Below are 18,303 nucleotides of genomic sequence, written 5' to 3'. Positions count from 1 at the left end.
CATGAAAAAGATGAACTCTTCTCCTTCCTACACTTTTGGATATAGATGGGTGTTTTCTGCCCTCTAAACTTTGCCCTAAAAGGCTTCTTCCAAAACATTTCATTCCATGTCTTCCCCAAAATTGTCCTAGACAAGATATGTTTAACTCTTGCAAACATCACTCAAAACAAAATCCAGTGGAGAAAATGTAAAAGTGAGGATACTCTTCACAGAATCACAGAATAACCAGGTTGGAAGAGACCTCCAGGATCATAGAGTCCAACCCATGCCCAAACATCTCCACTAGACCATGGCACGGAGTGCCACATCCCATCTCTTTGTAAACACATCCAGGGATGGTGACTCCACCATCTCCCAGGGCAGACTATACCAGTGCATTTTTATTCTTTCAATGAAAAACTTCCTAATATCCAACCTATATTTCTTTTGGCACAGCTTGAGACTGTGTCCTCTGGTTCTGTCAGTTGCTGCCTTAAGTATTTTAAAAGTAAGATGAATATTACTGTCACAGGTTGCCAAAGGAAAGTGTGTCCATTTTGTGCAGTTTATATAAAAACACTGATCTGTGTACCTGATACCCCAGTTCAGTACGCACAGGAATGCCAAGCCCATCTGAAGCCTGGTGGGAAAAAGTACCAGCATTCTTGGCTAAGGTACCAGCATCCTTGTTTTGAAGGCTATAATTTCTTTCATGCTACTTCTTCTCGTGACTATACATTTTATCTTTTATAATGTTACTGCACAATAACGGTATCTAATAACTATGTGCCTACTACTAACGTGACTTGTTCAGTTATTTAATATTCTCTAAAAGAATCAGGAGAACACCTTTCAGTTCTACACAAGGATGTTCTCATGCTCTTGATAGATCCAACATTGACAAACTGTTCAGTGCAGTTGCAAAATTCAAGAAGAGGGCAACTAGGAAAGTTTTCAATACTGGCATGTCAAGGCAATCAAATGAAGCTGAAGATGGAGATAGAGAACTGATCCGAATTATATTTCATTTGATTTGGCCAGTGTAAGCCTGGAAGAGATAAAACCACTAAAGGTACAGGAAGTTTACACATAACAACACTCACCAAGTGTGACTTCTTGGTAACCACGTTTCCTTACCAACTTTTTCAATGCAGAATTTCTGAGGACCATTGCTTCCTAGAAAAGATTTTGAAAAGTATAATCTGTTCCTTTTAGTAGCATACATGATATATACGTGACATAAGACACAAATGAGACACAGCAGACAGAATTCATTAGTTACATGAACATGTTCCTCACAGAAACAAGCAAATTTCCAAATAGTTTATAAATGTATTCATGGGATTTATTATATAAAAAGCCCTTCTAGATCCAAGGTGATGAACATTAAGTTCCTCTTATCTGTACACTTGCAGCATGGTTCATTTGCAAATGAAACAGTGACAATATACAAACAGTTCTGGTCACCTTTTACTTACCCATAAGTTCAGCAAATCCACCCAGTGGTAATCTGCAAGTGCCAGTGACAAACTGCAGAAGTCGCATGCGAACCTCATTGTCTGTTTCTTTTACAAACTAGGCACAGAAATTCAAATTACTTAATAAAAAGCCTTTATACAGCTGGACAAAAACAAAACCCCCATGAGATGGTTGAAAAAGTATCATTCCGTTTAAAAATACACCACCTTGTTTGGTACCAGTTTGCTGTTCTTTACTTCAGCAACATTGGGTGGAGGGAAAAGAACAGTGATTTCAGATTATATGCGCTGTCAGCCATTATAATGTGAAGGCTGGGAACAGCAAATAAGAAGAATACTTATTTTATTCTACACTAAATCATAAATCAAAATTTGTATGAAGACTACTGCCATTGTTATTAAACACAGCACTAGTCTAACCACAGAGTCTGGGTATTGCAAGACTAAGAAAAACTTGCATATAAATGTTGATACCTCTGGTATAGATTCCTTCAGTACCAAGCATCTTAAAAACATATATCATCAGATCTTATGATATAAATAAGACAGGAAATAACCCATTTACATCACTTTCCCAGAGAAACTTAATCAAAAGCATCTCTAAAATGGTGATTTTTTCAAAAGATAGGAAGACCCTAGATCTTACTTCTCTTTAGGAAAATTTGTAGCAACTGTGAGCCTGAATAGTATTTGAGGGTTTTCCTTAGCCAACTTCATTAAAATGTGAGTGAAGATTAGTCAGTGCTAGACTGGAACAGTTAATATGACAAATAACCATATGTACTATGTGACACTTTTAGATAAGAGATTCAGAATGGTTTGGGTTAAAAGGGACCTTAAAGATCATCTAGTTTCAACCCCTCCGCTATGGCAGGCACACTTTCCACTAGAACAGGTTGCTCAGAGCTCCATGCCTTGAACACTTCCAGGGATGGGGCATCCACAGCTTCTTTGGACAATCTATTCCAGTGCCTCACCACCCTCATAGCAAAGAACTTCCTCCTAATATCTAGCCTAAATCTACCCTCTTTTTGAATCCATTTCCACTTGTCCTGTCATTACATGCTCTTGTAAAAAGTCCTTCTCCATCTTTCTTATAGGCTCCCTTCAGGTACTGTGAAGAGATGATATACAGGTGTACTACATATAAGAACTTTTAGAAGGTAGATCATTACGAAAAAAATAAACCTCATGGAATAATCAGTAAGGACAAGATACAGAAGAAAATATAAGCCAACATCAAAATGTAATGTGTGAATCTATCTGCCATTTCTCATCCTAAAGTATCCTCCCTAAAGACCAGTAACCCTCCTTTTCTGAAAAGGAAAAAAAAAGAAAGAAAGCTCTAAGTACCTTCATTTGGACAGCCCTCCACTCCATATGTCAGTTGTGCTACAGATAAAACAAAACCTACAGAAATCAGAAATGTAACTGATTAATATACCTGCCAGAACCATATGATCTGCTTGCTATTCCTTGTGTAATGACGATAAACAGTGTTCCTCTGCCAGTCTGCTAAATCAACTTCTTGCATACCACAGAGCATAACCTAGAAAAGAGAATGATTTCTTCACATTAAACACGTAAATTAAGAGTATTTTCTATTTTGTATGAGACGTGGTAACAAAAATGAAAACTTCTGCCCTGAAAAAAGGACCAGCAAATTTTTTTACTACACCATTAGATTTTCCTTTATCCTAAGTTTATAGAGCTACTCAAAAATTGTATGGTCTGAAAGACTGAACACCAGAAACTTGGTATCTTCCAACTAATAGCTCAGTGATAAAAGATACTAACTTTCCATAAGAGGAATTTTATATTAAGGAGGATATTACCCTTTCCATTCAATCTTCACCTCATATTCCAAAACGATGATGATTAAATTGCTACTACTGCTACTATTAATAAAGATAAAATATACTGCAAAGTATAAGTCTGAAAAGTATTCTTTAAAAGAGGCAATGAAAGCTGAAAGCGCTAAAGGCAAAGCCTTCTACGAAACTGAACACTGAATAAGACAAAGTCTTTTCTTAGAAAAAAATCCTCCCTATTTAATATAATAAGGTTTCAGAAAACTGCTCATTATATACAGGGGAAATTGTCAAGTCACAGAGAAATAAATGAGTACAGCACTACAGAATCTTTTGTCCCTACTCCAAATCACAATCCCAAGAGTGAACACAGGCCAGGCTGATTGTTAAGTAAACGTGGAGCATGCAAGCAATCCCTGTTATCAGCTCTTGGGTTGCACACTGAGGATCTACAAAGTTCCATTTCATGCTCTGTTGGTTCCTCCAATTTTCTGTCTTTAAATATAAGAATCCTAGAACCTGTCTCAGACCATGTATGTGATACTAAGCAATCACTAACAATCAACTTCAGTGTCATCTGTTACACGGTAATTCTACCCATCTACCACAGAGGGAAAAGTCTGTGACTCAGATCCATCACTGATCTCATTTACTTTCACAGAAACTTTCAAAAATACATTTTAATGCTGAACACCACAAAACACTGATTCAATTTTCATCATGATTTAATCCCACTGCTCCTAATAAATTCTCCATGTTCCAGAAGCTAATAAATGCAGCATGCACAGAGAAGAGATTCACACCGACCTATCCAGGTAATCTCTCCATACATATTATCTTTGCAAAAGGCAAAAATGCTGAATAAAAAAACCTCACCTCCAGTTCCTTCTCATCAAAATAATGTAGCCACTGTAGAGGAACTACTTCATTAAAACCATCAAGAAAAGCTTTGGTTTGTTCTCTAACTCCCCGAGAAAATCGCCACTCCGCCATTAGCCTGGGATAGAACAAAACCAAACATAAATTAAACCTCAATTAGCATTCAACATGAAGAAGTTCAAACATAGGACTGCATATGTGTTCCCATCAGGTAAGAATCCCTCAAGTTTCACTTCTCACACTGTTCAATTCCACTAATTATAAGGAACCTATATTATCACAAATCTTCAAATGTAGATATTACTAAAGTAGCAAGATGTTACTTAGATTACCATTCCAGTTAAAAAGAAATGTTGTTATTAACCTTGATTTATATATATACTATAGAAAGTATTTCTCTGAGAAACTGAAGACTGCTAATTTAAGTGGAAACTTTATGTGCAGCACAGGACATACACTATCACAGAAAAGGGTCTGTATACATCTGCTTTTGAGACTTGAATAGATAGATCAGAACAGAGGCTCAGAAAAAGAGGGACAGTGATAAATTTTGGAAATAAGCAGAAAAGAGTAGCAGAATGAGTTTCAAAAAACAGTTGAAATCACAGCTTGTTACACACCACTCTGAATTTCAATTTCCTCATTTATAGCCAAGTTCTTAACAATTTTATAATATTCTATCAAATAGATATCTTCCCTCTACCTAGATTTGTTACCTGAAGTTACTGAAAATAGGCTTGCTCATTTCAGTTTCACATGTTCTCTTACTGTACATATAAGAGCATGACAGGTCATCTCTCCACATGGTCTCCTTTTGTACCAAATAACTGTGTATCAAGATATCAACACGTACAAGATACCACTTCCATAACAGTCACAAGAACTACACAGTAACATGGGAAGAAAAAATAAGAACAAAACAAAACCAAACCACCAGAAAACACCATGTCAAAAAAGACTAGAGCAATAGGAGAAACGTGGAACACTTTTTTCAGCATCTACACCTTCCTACCCTATATATTCTTCTTTGTTCTCCTCAGTTACCAAGATATTTGAACCTCCTGATTTCAGTTCATGTGAGGTTACTTTTCCTAAGAGCTCCATATCCACACAGAAGTACATTTCCAAGTTACACTCCTCAATGTTATTATCCCTGTATGTAAAGAAAAAAAAAATTGCAATTAATTCTATATAAACAAAAAAATCCATAAAATATCAAACACACACACCAAAAAAAAAAAAAAAAAAAAACCAAAAAAACCCCAAAAATCTGACTACAAACCTTATCCAAATTAGTGAGTTGTAAAATTCAGTATCAATAGATTCCAGGTCCTTAATAGTAAGCTTTTTGCTCAGCATTCGTTTGTAGAAAGGCAGAGAAAAACCAGTGTCAATAAATTTCCCATGAAATAATGCCTGTTGAACAGAAAAATATGTTAAGTTTTATCGAACTACTGAATTATTGAAGTGTTTCTGGACTTGAAGTCTTTTTTTTCTTTCTCCTTCAAATAATAAAAAGCACCAAATAGCAGTAGCAGCTTTATAAAGTCATATTTATAAAGAACAAAACATTAAATTAAATGGGAAGCAAAAAAAATGGACAAAATGTATCCAAGCATATGTTATTACAATTTAGAAATTCTTTAATTAAAAAAAAAAACCTACTCATAAAGAACTTCATCCTTTCTTCCCTTAATTATGTGAATAGACATAATTGGGAATCACATTTTCTTTATAGTTGAGTAACAAATGCAAGGAATTAAGTTCTCCACAAAACTGAAAAAAACCACCAAACCCAAAACATGGTCATACTTGTCTCACCACACATGCACATATAGTGTAAGCTGATTTCTAGTACTGAAGCACAGCATTACACACACACACACACACACACACACACACACACAGTGTTAACCCTACACTGACTCAGTGCATCTGAGAGCTCATGGAGCACAACCACAACCATCAAAACCCTTTCTTCCCCTGAGCTTTATCAAATACACTTTCCTCACCAATACAGCTCTTAAAAATAAAACAAATCTTAAACATAGGCATTCATTGCTTCTCTTTCCTCTCAACTGAAATTCTGTGAGTGGAAGAGCTGATTAACAGTCCATTACCTCTCCATCTTTTTTCCCCACATCATTTACCCCTTTTAGGCTTAGTCTAGGATGCATTTTATTCTGCTTAAGGAGACCTTAAAGAGGTTTTCTTAAAGGCCTTTATTTATTTATTTGTTTATTTATACATTAATTTACTTTTAAACTAGTCTATTATTCTTCTCATGGGAGGGTGACCTGATAGAAATTCCATGTCAGGTGCAGTATCTGGGGATATGATTTACTGCTTTTGCAAAATCAAGCTCTTAAGATCATTTTACTTGATATGTGTGATAATCTTACAGCAAAATATATAAGTTTCCTCAGCCAACTTCATTTAACAGATTTTTATTATGAAGTAAGATGTGTATTCTTTATGTTTAATCCTGTTTCAGTTGAAAACAACTGTGGCTACTTCAGTACTTAAAACTAAAAATCTCACTACTATTTTAGAACTGTGGGAAGAACAGAAATTGCAACTTCATTTCCCAGTTGCATTATTACCTGAGCTATCTTAAGCCACTAGTGGATATCCCAGGAAGCAGTGCAGAAAGTTCCATCCAGTATAAACTATGAATACACTCAAACCTTGCAACAGACCACATCAGGCAGCATTACACAGGTCTCTCTCTTGCCCCGCTTAGAGAATTTAAAATATAAACACATAAATATTTCAGAAAATAAAACAATTTGTCTTTTAATTACAATACTTTAATTAAGTTCTCTACTATAATCTGTACTGTTATGAAATAGCTTTCCTAAAGTTAACATTTCTTACACAAACAATCCAAAGTCACCAAATGTAAGAAACACTGGCTCTAGCACCTCACTGGCTTTATCATGCCATCCTGCTAAGTGCCCCTGCAATTTTCTGAGGACTAAAATAAAGAAAAAAGGTGGCAGCCTACTTAAAGTGTTAACCCAATGAGGAAAATTTTCATGACAGCACAAAAATTATGAACTCAGCCATAAAACGCTTGAAATCAGTGATGTTAGTGTCATAATTGAATACATTTCTGAAGAAGCATCTATAAGAAAAGCAGAACTCAAAAACCACCCAAACCTAATTTATTTTAACTCTGAAAGTAGTTTTTCGTTTATGTTACACTTGGCTTTGTATTTATGCTAATTTTGTACAAAAAGCGTGAACAATACAAGGCAATAGTCTCTTCAGTATGAAGATGCACTTGTATCTACTCTTTTTGGTTTCACTATCCACCAAGTTGAGGGATGCTGCTGAGGACTACCTGTAGACGTGATGATTATGTGGAAAGATGACTGTATCACTACATGGAAGGAAACAAATGTGACAGAACAGGAGTCACTATAGAAGACCGACTCAGTGATACTGAAGAAATGATACAGCATGCCTGATCAGCTTGTAGTTTGAGAGAAGTCAGATGGCAGAGAATCAGTTCCCTGACAGCTTCTGGTCTCCTCCTTATCAAACTCATATCCAAACATATACATTTAAATTACGGCCCAGTGTACTCTGCAAAACTCATTTTTTCAAATATACTGAGGTATACAAAGTCCAACCGAGGAGCCTTTCTCACAAAATATTAGTCACAGTTTTCAGAGCATCAATATTCAGACACTCAGACAACAGTTTGCATGAAGTACACACATCCAATTGATGAAAATAAAATTTATTAAATGTCGTATTAACTTTGATCACTCTCTGAGGAAACATGAGTGTGCAAGAGACTTAACTCTCAGGGAATTGGCTAAATAAATTTATATGCCTTAATCTTCCATTTCTATGAGATTAATAAAACCTTTAATAACTGTACAAACAAATACTGTTCAGGAGTAAACGTATAGCTACAGCAAATATAAAACCTTAAAAATCTAACCTACCATGGCAATAAAGCGCCCAATGAAACAGAAATATGAAAGATGGTCAGGATTGATTGTTGATGCTGGATTTATCTGCAGGCAATAGTTGCTCTTGCCAGCATATTCAAATAGGCAGTACATAGGGTTCAGTACTTCATGGGAAAGCAAGAAAAACCATTCTCTAAGGAAAAAAAAACATGTATACACATAAAAACCATCAAATACAGATGTTCATCATCATTCCCCTTAGGTAACTAGCAAAAAGGTAAAAATATATGCAAATTTTGAAAATTAATATAAACAGTTTTTTATTAGAATCACAGAATAATATATGGTATATATTTGTTAAATATAGAAAATTAATTATCAGAACAAATAATGTTAGAAAATCATTGTTTCCAAAGCTTAAAAATTGCAATTAAGATTTTCATCTTGAACACACCATCACAGCACTGGTTTTAGCTGCCTATCAGCAATATCCTTTTCTTACACAGTCCTTGCCTCAACCAGTACACAGCATTTACCCACCTCGTGCCTACTTTACTGACAACTCACATCTTTACTCAAAAAAAATCACAGATTATTCCACGCTTATTATAAACAGCTTTGATAAAACAGAACAGAACAAACAAATTGAAACCTCAGCACACCTCATTTGCTTTACCAGTCTGACAGCAAAACACTCACTGAGTTACTGTAGTTTAACAAATTACCATGCATTGGTTAAGCCTACACAATATGACAATATAAAAGTATCTTTTTGCTGAGGTTAAATGAACGTATGTTTTTTACCACTCCAATTCTTTTCAACTCATCTGATATGAAATAATACCAGAATCTGTATTTCAGTGTTCAGATAGGTGATTTTTAGAGTATTTCTTATAGTATCTGCATATAGTATTTGCAGAGACCTCAGAACAGTCATACACACTCAGAAGCTTTTCTGTCAGGCACTAAAAGGTTGGTGCTGAACAACCAGACCTAGGGATAACCCATAAAAACAGCTGAAAATCTGTCCTATGATAACTGTAGGGACTGAATTCCATTCTGACTGCCTTTCAGCCGTCACAGTTAGGAGGCATCTTTTCTATCCCTCTATTTACTCAAGATCAAGGAATACAAATTAGGTTTGCTGGCATGTTTCTCCTAACAGTGCCATGAAACTCAAGTCATGGATCACAATTCACTATGATACACTTCCAACCCAAAGGCCAAGTAGAAAGAGTAAATGGAAAAAGGCAGCCAGGATCTGATAACCCTAACAGGGTTCCATGTATCTTCCAGTAAGCACAAGAATGTTGTACAGCATACTAGGCAAGTTTCATACTGAGACAATCATATTAACTACACAGATGCATCAAATTTGATAGGCATTTAAATTAGAACAAGTCAGATAACAGGGGAGGACTAAACTAAATTAAAAAGAAGTTGCAAAATCAATGATTTTTTCAAATCAGCAGCTAAAACTTGCCACAGGACATAATGTCAGATTGGTCCTTCTACATGCAAGGTAAAAATCTGATGGGAACACTGAGTGTAGTCTGCTGAGAAACAGCTGATCTGTATTTGTATTAATGCAGTATTTCATTAGTCACTACATGAACATTTAGTGTCACTTAAGAATTCTCAGCTCAAGTTACAATGAGATCCTGGCTGGTTCTCAGTTTCACATACAAAATCTTGGGCAAGACTTAAGTAACTATGAAACTATACTACTTATGTTTTATTGTTTCTTTATTTATTCTACTTTGATTAATATGCTTCAGTTAAATTATTCTAACATCTTTTCTATGGAAAGAGCTGTGAACTGTTCTGGTTGCCATCCTAAACCTATGGCACTCACAATGGGGACACCAACCAAAGAAAACCCATGCAAAGCACAAATTTAATTCCTCCCTGCAATCACCCCCCAAAAGTCTATGTGATACTGTAATCAGAAGCAAAACACCACATACCCAAAGAAGCTCAGCTTTCAGAGGCAAGCTGCCTTATTTACAAATACTACACATTTTCATTGAATTCAGTTTTAACATAGAAAGCTACATAAAACCAGAACAAAACTAAACCAAAATACATTTATGTTAAAAAAAAGAAACAAAAAAACTCCCAAAACAACACAACAAGAAAAATTCTATCACTGATGACCTCTTCCAATTTCCTGGATATATAGTAGTACTGAATTTTTTTTTCCTAGCAATAACATTTAATTCAAGTAACTGGCAGCAGCAGTCACTGGTTGTATTCTCTGTGGTCAAGAAGTGAAACCTTGTCTGTGGTTTTCCTGTTATCAGATTTTTCCCCTCTGAGTTCCACCTCAGATTCTAGAAAAGCCCATAGTCCAGCTGTTTCACAGTCCAGTGGAGCCAACATTGTCTGTCTGTTGTTCCTCCATGCCTTCATGCCTCTCCCTTCATTCATACCCCTTCTGTTCTTATCAGCCCCAATCTGGTGTTCACTTGCCACTTTTCCAAATAAGCAGAACACTGTAGTTTCCCACAGTCCCCACTTCTGGGAAATTTGAACTTTCTGATAGAAAGTTTTCGAAATAATTCAGTCCAGAGCAATTAATTTCATTCCAATTTAAACATCACTTTTTGTCAAAGAACTGAGCAACTGAGACCATAGTTCAACCAATGTGAAGTTATAACCTGTTACAATAGCCAGTGCTGCCAGTTCCACCTACTTAATACATTTAGGGGGACAAAAAAGGTACCTAAGAGGTCAGACTGCAAGAAAAATCAAGGCTAAAGTGCTGTTAAAAAATAAAAACTATTTAAGAAAACTTCTTTTACCTTGCCAAGCCACCATAATCCAATCCTTCTTCTCCTCTAAATATAACATATAATCTTCTCCTCAAATCATAAGGTTTTAATGCCATAATCTATTAAAAAAATAAATTAATAAGTTATAAACTATGGATTGTCTCTACATCACTCATTGAAATATAATTTATGTTGACACAGAAATTGTATATATGTCAAATGTTACACAAATTTGAAAAGCAAGTAGACCACCTCATGGAACAAGCAATCAGTGAACTACACACAAAAATACCAACTTGGACTTAAAATCCTTGAGCAGCAGACTGCTAGCAAGTTCTTACATTCTTCCTAAGGCAGTCATTATTTAAGGAAAATAGGCAAAAAGGCACTTCACCTGATATATATGATTTTTGATTTTAGGGAGATCACTTAAAGAAATAATTTAATCCAGACTAAGTTCATACTTTTTATTTATATAGAATCCCTGCCAAGAGATCTTGTGTTGAAAAGAGCAAGAATTTTCATCATACATTGGCAGCAGACTGTAAGAGCTCAAGGACTGTAAGCTTCAATTACACAGATTTAATCTTTGAAGGACAAAGCAGGACACCAGTTTTAACTGGAGAAAACAATATACTGAAAGGTATCTAAACACACACAGGAATCAGAAAAGCAAATCCAATGTGGCTGATGCCACAATAGGTTAAGCTATGGAACTCTACCATAAGAGGTTGTAGATACAAAAAGTTCACAAGAGGAGCACAGACAAGTTCATAGAAGAGAAATCCCTGGAGGATTATTAAAGTACTCTGAAACCACTTCAAGCTCAAGAAGCTTTTCAATTGTAAGCAGCTAAAAATGAAAGATCATATGGTAAAAGTATTATATACTGTACTTCTTTTCTTACAGTCTTCCCTAAGAAACCCCCACTAGCTAATTCCAGGGGAAGATTACTGTGCCTGAAGGACCATTAGTCTGAACTAGCTATGGCCATTTTTGTTCTTCTGCTGTCTTCATAAACAAACACAACAATTTTTGCAGGCTTACTTGCTGGAAGGAATCCTCAAACAAAGTCTGTCTGGATACATTGATTTTCACATGACTTGGCAGTGCATTGGACTGTAATCATAAGGCAATAACATTAAATGGCAGCACATACACAGGTAAAAAGTAATATAGTTTAAATAAATAAATAATTACTAAATCAGTACCTGACACAAGTAACGGAAATGAGCAAGTTTCCACCTGAAGCTACGCTCATAAGCAATCTGTGGCCCTTTATTTCTGTAAGGAAACATATTGGAGTTACCTTAAGCATCAGACATCAAATAATAGTTTCAATGCTAAACAACAGCATGAAGATTTCAAAAATACACAACAAATGTTATTGCAAGATATGATCAAATGCAGCTGGTGGTTTGGAATGCCAGTCTTCCTTTCCACCATCCCTCGCCCATTCTTTTTTTGCAAGTCAATTTACCAAATTTGATAGAAAGATAAAAGATCAAGGGGATATGAAATCCCTATGAGATCTGTAAAAACTACAAGTCACATAGATGAGAGACATCTAATTTATCATCTCCACTCAGAGAAAGACTGCTAAGTGAGGCTTTATAAATTCAGCTGTATCTGGAACTATCAAGGAATTTCTACTGCAACATTCTACAGGCTCATTGAATGGTAAGTCATTACTATGTTGTCAGAAGTAAACCCCACCCCATATACAAGACATTAATGAAGCCACTATAGGTTGGGTAAATACTTCTAATCAAAATATTTTAAAAATATTTGCATGTAAATTTTGTCAGTTGTATCACTAATGTGTATCATTATAAGCAATACTCCTAATGACCATTTGCCATTACTTTAAAAATGCACTATTAGTTACATTGGTTCAGTATTCAAGTTAACCTCATTGCCCCACTCTATTTATAAAATTGTTACCATCTTGGTATTTCAAAAGCATATAAAATCTATTGAACATCAGAGCAGTACAGTAGAATGTGTCATAAAGTCACAAATAAAATTTTTTAACTTATTAAATTTATAATTTAAAAACTTGCTTTAGTGTTCAATTCCAGCTAAAAGACTAGATCATTTTATAGTATGAGAAAACCTCACTATCAAACTATAACAAGGGAAAACATTCAAAAATATTTAATTTCTCACTTACACAGAAGATTTGCCAGTACGAGGATCATTAAAGGTGGTGGTTCTTGTATTATGATCAACAAAGTATCTAACACCTTCTCTGGTATATCTGATTTCCCAGCCCTCTGGAAGAGGGTCCTCATTTTGTAAACTGAAAAAGAAATTGCAGGCAGTGCTTTTTCCCCCATATCACAATATAAAAGAATTAAGCAAGATCTTTTGAATCTGCACAGTCATTATACACACCTACCCTTGAGTTCGAGGGTCTTCCCACTGTGTTGTCTTTGTGTTATGATTTACAAAATACACCCTATCATTTGAATCCACTCTTCTTTCTACAAAGAAGAGAAAAAAAAAATTCCACTATACAACAGCTGTATTCTAAATTTCTGTAATTGCCACTTCCTGAAATCCACAGCTGATTAACTTACCCCAACCTGGTGGTAAAGGCCCAAGTGGATCATTTTCTGCTGACAACATTGAAGCCTATTTAAAAACAAGAAGATTTTCAGTTAGGCCAAATATTAGTCATATTATTTTTCTCAGTGTTTTCTAAGACTACCACGAGTCCTGAAGACTATTCATTCTGAAAAAAAAAACCCATCATGTCATTTCTAATCCAGTTTTGCAAAATAACTTAGACTATATGATTGGAAGATATGCTTTGCACATTTATTTCCAGCACAAGGTACCCTCCCTTCCCCTTCCCACAACAAACTTTAGTGCCTGTACAAAGGGGTGCAGTTCATACAAGTTTTGAGGAAGCATGTATCAGCAGATAAGCACTAAGTTCTTGCTTAAGAGCACCTTTTACCATAATAAACATTTCCAAGCACAGTGACTACTGCCAACATAGGGGGTTTTACTTCCTCAATACATCATTAACTTCCCTGGATGTTTGGCTATTTTCAAATATTGTCATTTTGTTTAAAAATGCAGCTGCGCTCATATGCGGATGGGTAAAATTACACCAGCATACAGTAAGTTTAAAAGGGGAAAAAAAGGGATTACATTATTATGTAAATAAGTGCTAAGCTCATAATATACTGTAACCTTGCAGAAGTCCCTAAGTAGCTCCCAAAAATACAAAGCATGGGGAAAATAAAAATAAAAGGCAGAAATCCCACAGACTATAGGAACCATGCTCTGATTTATAATTAAAAGCATCCACTCCTAAAATTTTGTGGACACTAACTTTTACTGTGTGTGGCCACAGAATGGAATTTTGATATAAGGGAACCAAATTATGTTTTCCAAAGAGAGTCTTAGAAACTAATACTGCTTTATATAGCATTTGCAATACAAAAATATCAAATAAGAGTTTACAGGAACAAATTCAGGCAAAACAAATTTATGATATTTTTTCTCTGAAGGAGAAACAGATCAAGGATTAGAAGGAAATGCATTAGTTACACTCAAAATCAAGCTGCATAGTTGTTCCAGCCACCAGCTACTACCCATGAACACAGAGTTATCATTATTTCAGCAGCAAATGCAGTTTTCTGCTTTAGGAGACCACACAATCACAATAACCCTCTAACCAAAGACTTCTCTGTGGTGACTGTAAAAGAATAGTTCACAAAAGCAAAAAACTGTTTGCCAAAGAACTGAATGGTGGCACAGTTCAGATATTTCCAACCTTCTTAATGGGTCTGAGGATTTGTGTGTAGCTGCTGGCACACAGAGCTATGTATCTAACAGAACACACTGAAAGACCAGGCAAATTCACTTTCAAAATGACTATGATAAATTAATCAAGGTAAAAATGAAAATAATTCAAAGAACTATATCCCATCTACTTTTCTTTCTTTACAAAGTTCAGCTTTTCTCATTCAAGGCAATTGAAACATTCTCTAACTGAAAGGATTCATCTACATTTTCTCAAAAAAATAAAATACAATCTCACTCAAACTGCTATATAGGCAGAGTCCTGGTCTGTAACCAGAGCATGAAAAGATAGCTGTAAATTGATGTAAACTATTCTAGAAGAAACATATACAGAAGCACACTAAAGTAAAAACAAACAAACAAACAAACAAATAAAAAACCAAAAACTACCACTTTCTACAAAGTAATTTCAAATTTTCCCTTCAATAAACTGTGAGTTCTACCTGTGCAATAGATATACTACATAGAATTCTAAAGAGATGACAACAGTGAAGTTTTCTTTTCCTTCAGGTTTATTCTGTCACACTAACAAGTCCTCATTTATTGATTCTAAGGTCAGATGAGACATTTTAAGGAATGGGTCTGTGGTGTTCAGTAAGGGCTACCCTTTAAAGAAGGAAGTAACAATTTAATTTTAAAAATATATTGTTCACCAAAGGATAAATCTAGCAAAAAATAAATCTTGGCATTGGAAAAGTGAGAGTTTTCTCAGATGTTTTATGCAAGTACACAAATACACGAAGTTGGTCAAGCAAGAGTTTTTAGCTTGATGTGCTTCAGCTGTGATTTTTGGATTTGCATTAGAAAATTACAAGTGTCTTTAAATACCTGAAGGAGGGTGCAAAAAGGATGGAGCCAGGCTTTTCTCACTGGTTCACAGTGGCAAAATCAGAGGCAATGGCACACACTGAAACTCAGGGGGTTCCCTCTAATCATCAGGAAACACTTTTTACTGGGAGGGTGACCAAGCACTGGGACAGGTTTCCCAGAGGGTTTTTGGAGTCTCTATCCTTGCAGATATTTACAAGACATCAGTCCTGGACAGCTGGCTCTAGGTGGCATTTCCTGAGGAGGGACACACCTTAAGAGGTCCCTTCTAGCCTTGACCATTCAACTTTTCTCTAATTGCATAAAACAAATTAAATTTGATGCACAGCTCTGGGAGTTCAGAAAATTTGTGCTGATGTATATTTCCGCTATTGTTAGTGACAAGATATAATGTCTAATTCAATAATTTGAGAATTTTTAAATGTAATACTGCAGCATCCTTTACTTCAGAGGGGTGTGTGAATAAAGTCCATCAAATTCAAACTTAAGTCTGCACATGCAGAAAGTCTTATTCCAATGAAGCTGTTTTAGACTTGTACTTCAATGGTTTCATCTTTAAAACACTCCAGCTTTGCTGCATATCACTTACAAAGTTTCTGGGATCAGATAATTTTTTTAAGAAGCCAAGCACAATTCTTAAAGTACACTGTTTAGAGTGACCGTGACATACAGGCACCATAATTCTTAACTCTGAAGAAACAACTATCCTATTTATTCAGTCACAGATGGAAAAATCTGACTCAAGAAGTATTCTTTTTGAAGCTACTCAAATTTTCTTCAGGCAGAAGTAAGCAACTATGTGAGATAAATGGAAAATCATGTAGGAAATTCCAGAGCTGAACCAGATGTATAACCTTCAAAGTAAAAGAACTTCCACTTGTATAAGTGAAGGACTTCATTAATACAACAATTAAACAGTTTTTTGTAACAGAAGGCTATTTAATGCTCAAAATAATCCCTCATAGCATTTCCATTATTTTTCAGTTTAAGGGACAGTTTTAGTTGTACTTCTTACTACTGGCATTAAAAGTCTTACGTAAAATGCAGTACACAAAGCTGCTGTTGGGGAACAAACAAGGAAGGGAGTACTTTCTGCCTTCAAGAATGATTTTTAACTTTTTTCAGAACAATCAAGCTAAATTACTAAATTAAATTAGATGCTAAACGACTTTTAACACATGTGGTTGAATAGTTACAAAATCCCTTTCTTTAAAGTTAAAGAACAAAAAGTTCACCTGTACCTCTGTACTAATTTCAAATTGTGTAAACTTTACCGAATAGAGGTATCGTTGGTTGAATTGTTGCATAGCTCCCTGCAGCTGATTCCGTTGAGACTGCCATTGCTCAAAGTTCCTCACTGACTCCATTGTTGGCCGCTGCCACGTTGTCGTTCTGGTGTTGTGGTCCACATAGTAAACTCTCCCACGATCATCAACTCTTCTTTCCCAGCTTTCAAGAAACACAAATGTTAACAGTTAATTCTTTCAGTAGTGTTATAACCGATTTTCACTTTATGCTAAATTCCTAGGTGTTACTTGAATGAGCTACTGGAGTCACAGGTATGATTTCCATTTCTAAAAGACACAAAAGCACCCCAGCTTAATTGGTAGACGAACAATCACAATGAGCATACGCAGACTTCAAGCAATTGCTTGCTCAGCTCTCTGACACCTCATTTTTAACTTTGTAAACAACCATGACTGCAAGTAATGTTGGCAGATTCCACAGAGAACACTTTGCTGGGAAATCTGAGGTTAGGAACCAGTGCACTATACTTAGTGGTGCCACCTAAATGAAGGCAATCAAATATGCATTATTTCATACTTAAGTTTCAAAGGAAGAACAAAATACTTTAGTAGCTGCATTTGAAGAAGTGATCAGAACTAGTGACACAGTTTCACCATTCCTGTAACAAGAGCTGCAATTAATATAATTAAATGAAAGCTAGAATTTATTAATATATGATACAGAATACAGTTTTGATGAGCTGCTGTTTGTTTCCAGCAAAAAAACAAACAAACACAAATATAGTAAGTTTATCGTATTTAAATCAAAAAGTTTACATTACCCAGGAGGTAAGGGCTGTGGTCTTTCCCATGTTGTAGTTCGTGTGTTGTGATCAACGTAATAGGTTCTACCATGAGGATCCTTTCTTTGCTCCCACCTTCAAGACAAGGAGACTTGCATGTAAGTGAAGGTGCAAACACTTCCTTGGGACTTCCCACTAACACAAAAAAGTACCTTGGCATTGAATGAAAATTCCATGGTCCAAAACCCATTCTTGAACACCAAAGAAACTTCACATCAGAATACAGATCAGTTACTTCCTATTTATCTGATATCACCAAAAAGACTTTGAAGGCTTTAGCACATAACAAGCATACATCAATATTCACAAGCATTTTCCTTTTATGTTTAAGTTGGGAAAAAAGTCAATTAATTATCCACTCAATGCCTAGCTGCTAAAATAACCTCATTCCAAAAGTGCTTAGAGATGCATTCTTTGCATTTCCAAGTTCACATCTCTCAAAAAACGAGACTGTTTATATTTTTAAGCTCTGTTCTCTATATCCAACCAACTGCATCTTTCATAGTGAACCTGAAGTGTGTGCTATCAGCTGTTCTTCCTGTGTTTCTATTTAGTATCCGGGTAAATTCTAGATCTGATATCCCTGAGGAATACTTCATTTTGTGAAACAATTTTACATTGGAGATGGAGCTAGGACCAAACATTATCAACAGTTGAAGTTTCATGATGCTGAGAACTACCATAATGCAATAAAAGTATGTATAAATGGCAAGGAAACCA

At 35.5% G+C, this 18,303-nt stretch overlaps 1 protein-coding gene across 4 annotated transcripts in view; it reads right to left on the bottom strand.

Moving 5' to 3' along the window:
- The window catches only part of WWP1 (WW domain containing E3 ubiquitin protein ligase 1), a 67,292-nt gene that overhangs the window by 9,880 nt on the left and 39,109 nt on the right, over positions 1-18,303 (bottom strand). For all 4 annotated transcript variants that reach the window (XM_062490035.1, XM_062490026.1, XM_062490008.1 and 1 more), the window contains 15 exons: positions 17,563-17,658; positions 16,769-16,943; positions 13,430-13,484; positions 13,249-13,333; positions 13,021-13,149; positions 12,059-12,131; positions 11,895-11,966; positions 10,878-10,966; positions 8,107-8,266; positions 5,430-5,563; positions 5,160-5,300; positions 4,145-4,265; positions 2,902-3,006; positions 1,458-1,554; positions 1,083-1,155 (listed from right to left, as the gene is read on the bottom strand). In XM_062490035.1, coding sequence (XP_062346019.1) covers positions 1,083-1,155; positions 1,458-1,554; positions 2,902-3,006; positions 4,145-4,265; positions 5,160-5,300; positions 5,430-5,563; positions 8,107-8,266; positions 10,878-10,966; positions 11,895-11,966; positions 12,059-12,131; positions 13,021-13,149; positions 13,249-13,333; positions 13,430-13,484; positions 16,769-16,943; positions 17,563-17,658 — 1,605 coding nt within the window. The remainder of the gene's footprint in view (positions 1-1,082; positions 1,156-1,457; positions 1,555-2,901; positions 3,007-4,144; positions 4,266-5,159; positions 5,301-5,429; positions 5,564-8,106; positions 8,267-10,877; positions 10,967-11,894; positions 11,967-12,058; positions 12,132-13,020; positions 13,150-13,248; positions 13,334-13,429; positions 13,485-16,768; positions 16,944-17,562; positions 17,659-18,303) is intronic.

This window comes from Cinclus cinclus, chromosome 1, assembly GCF_963662255.1.
Source record: "Cinclus cinclus chromosome 1, bCinCin1.1, whole genome shotgun sequence".
NCBI lineage: Eukaryota > Metazoa > Chordata > Aves > Passeriformes > Cinclidae > Cinclus > Cinclus cinclus.
Note: the sequence above shows the minus strand (reverse complement) of the source record. Positions and strands in the feature narration are given on the sequence as shown.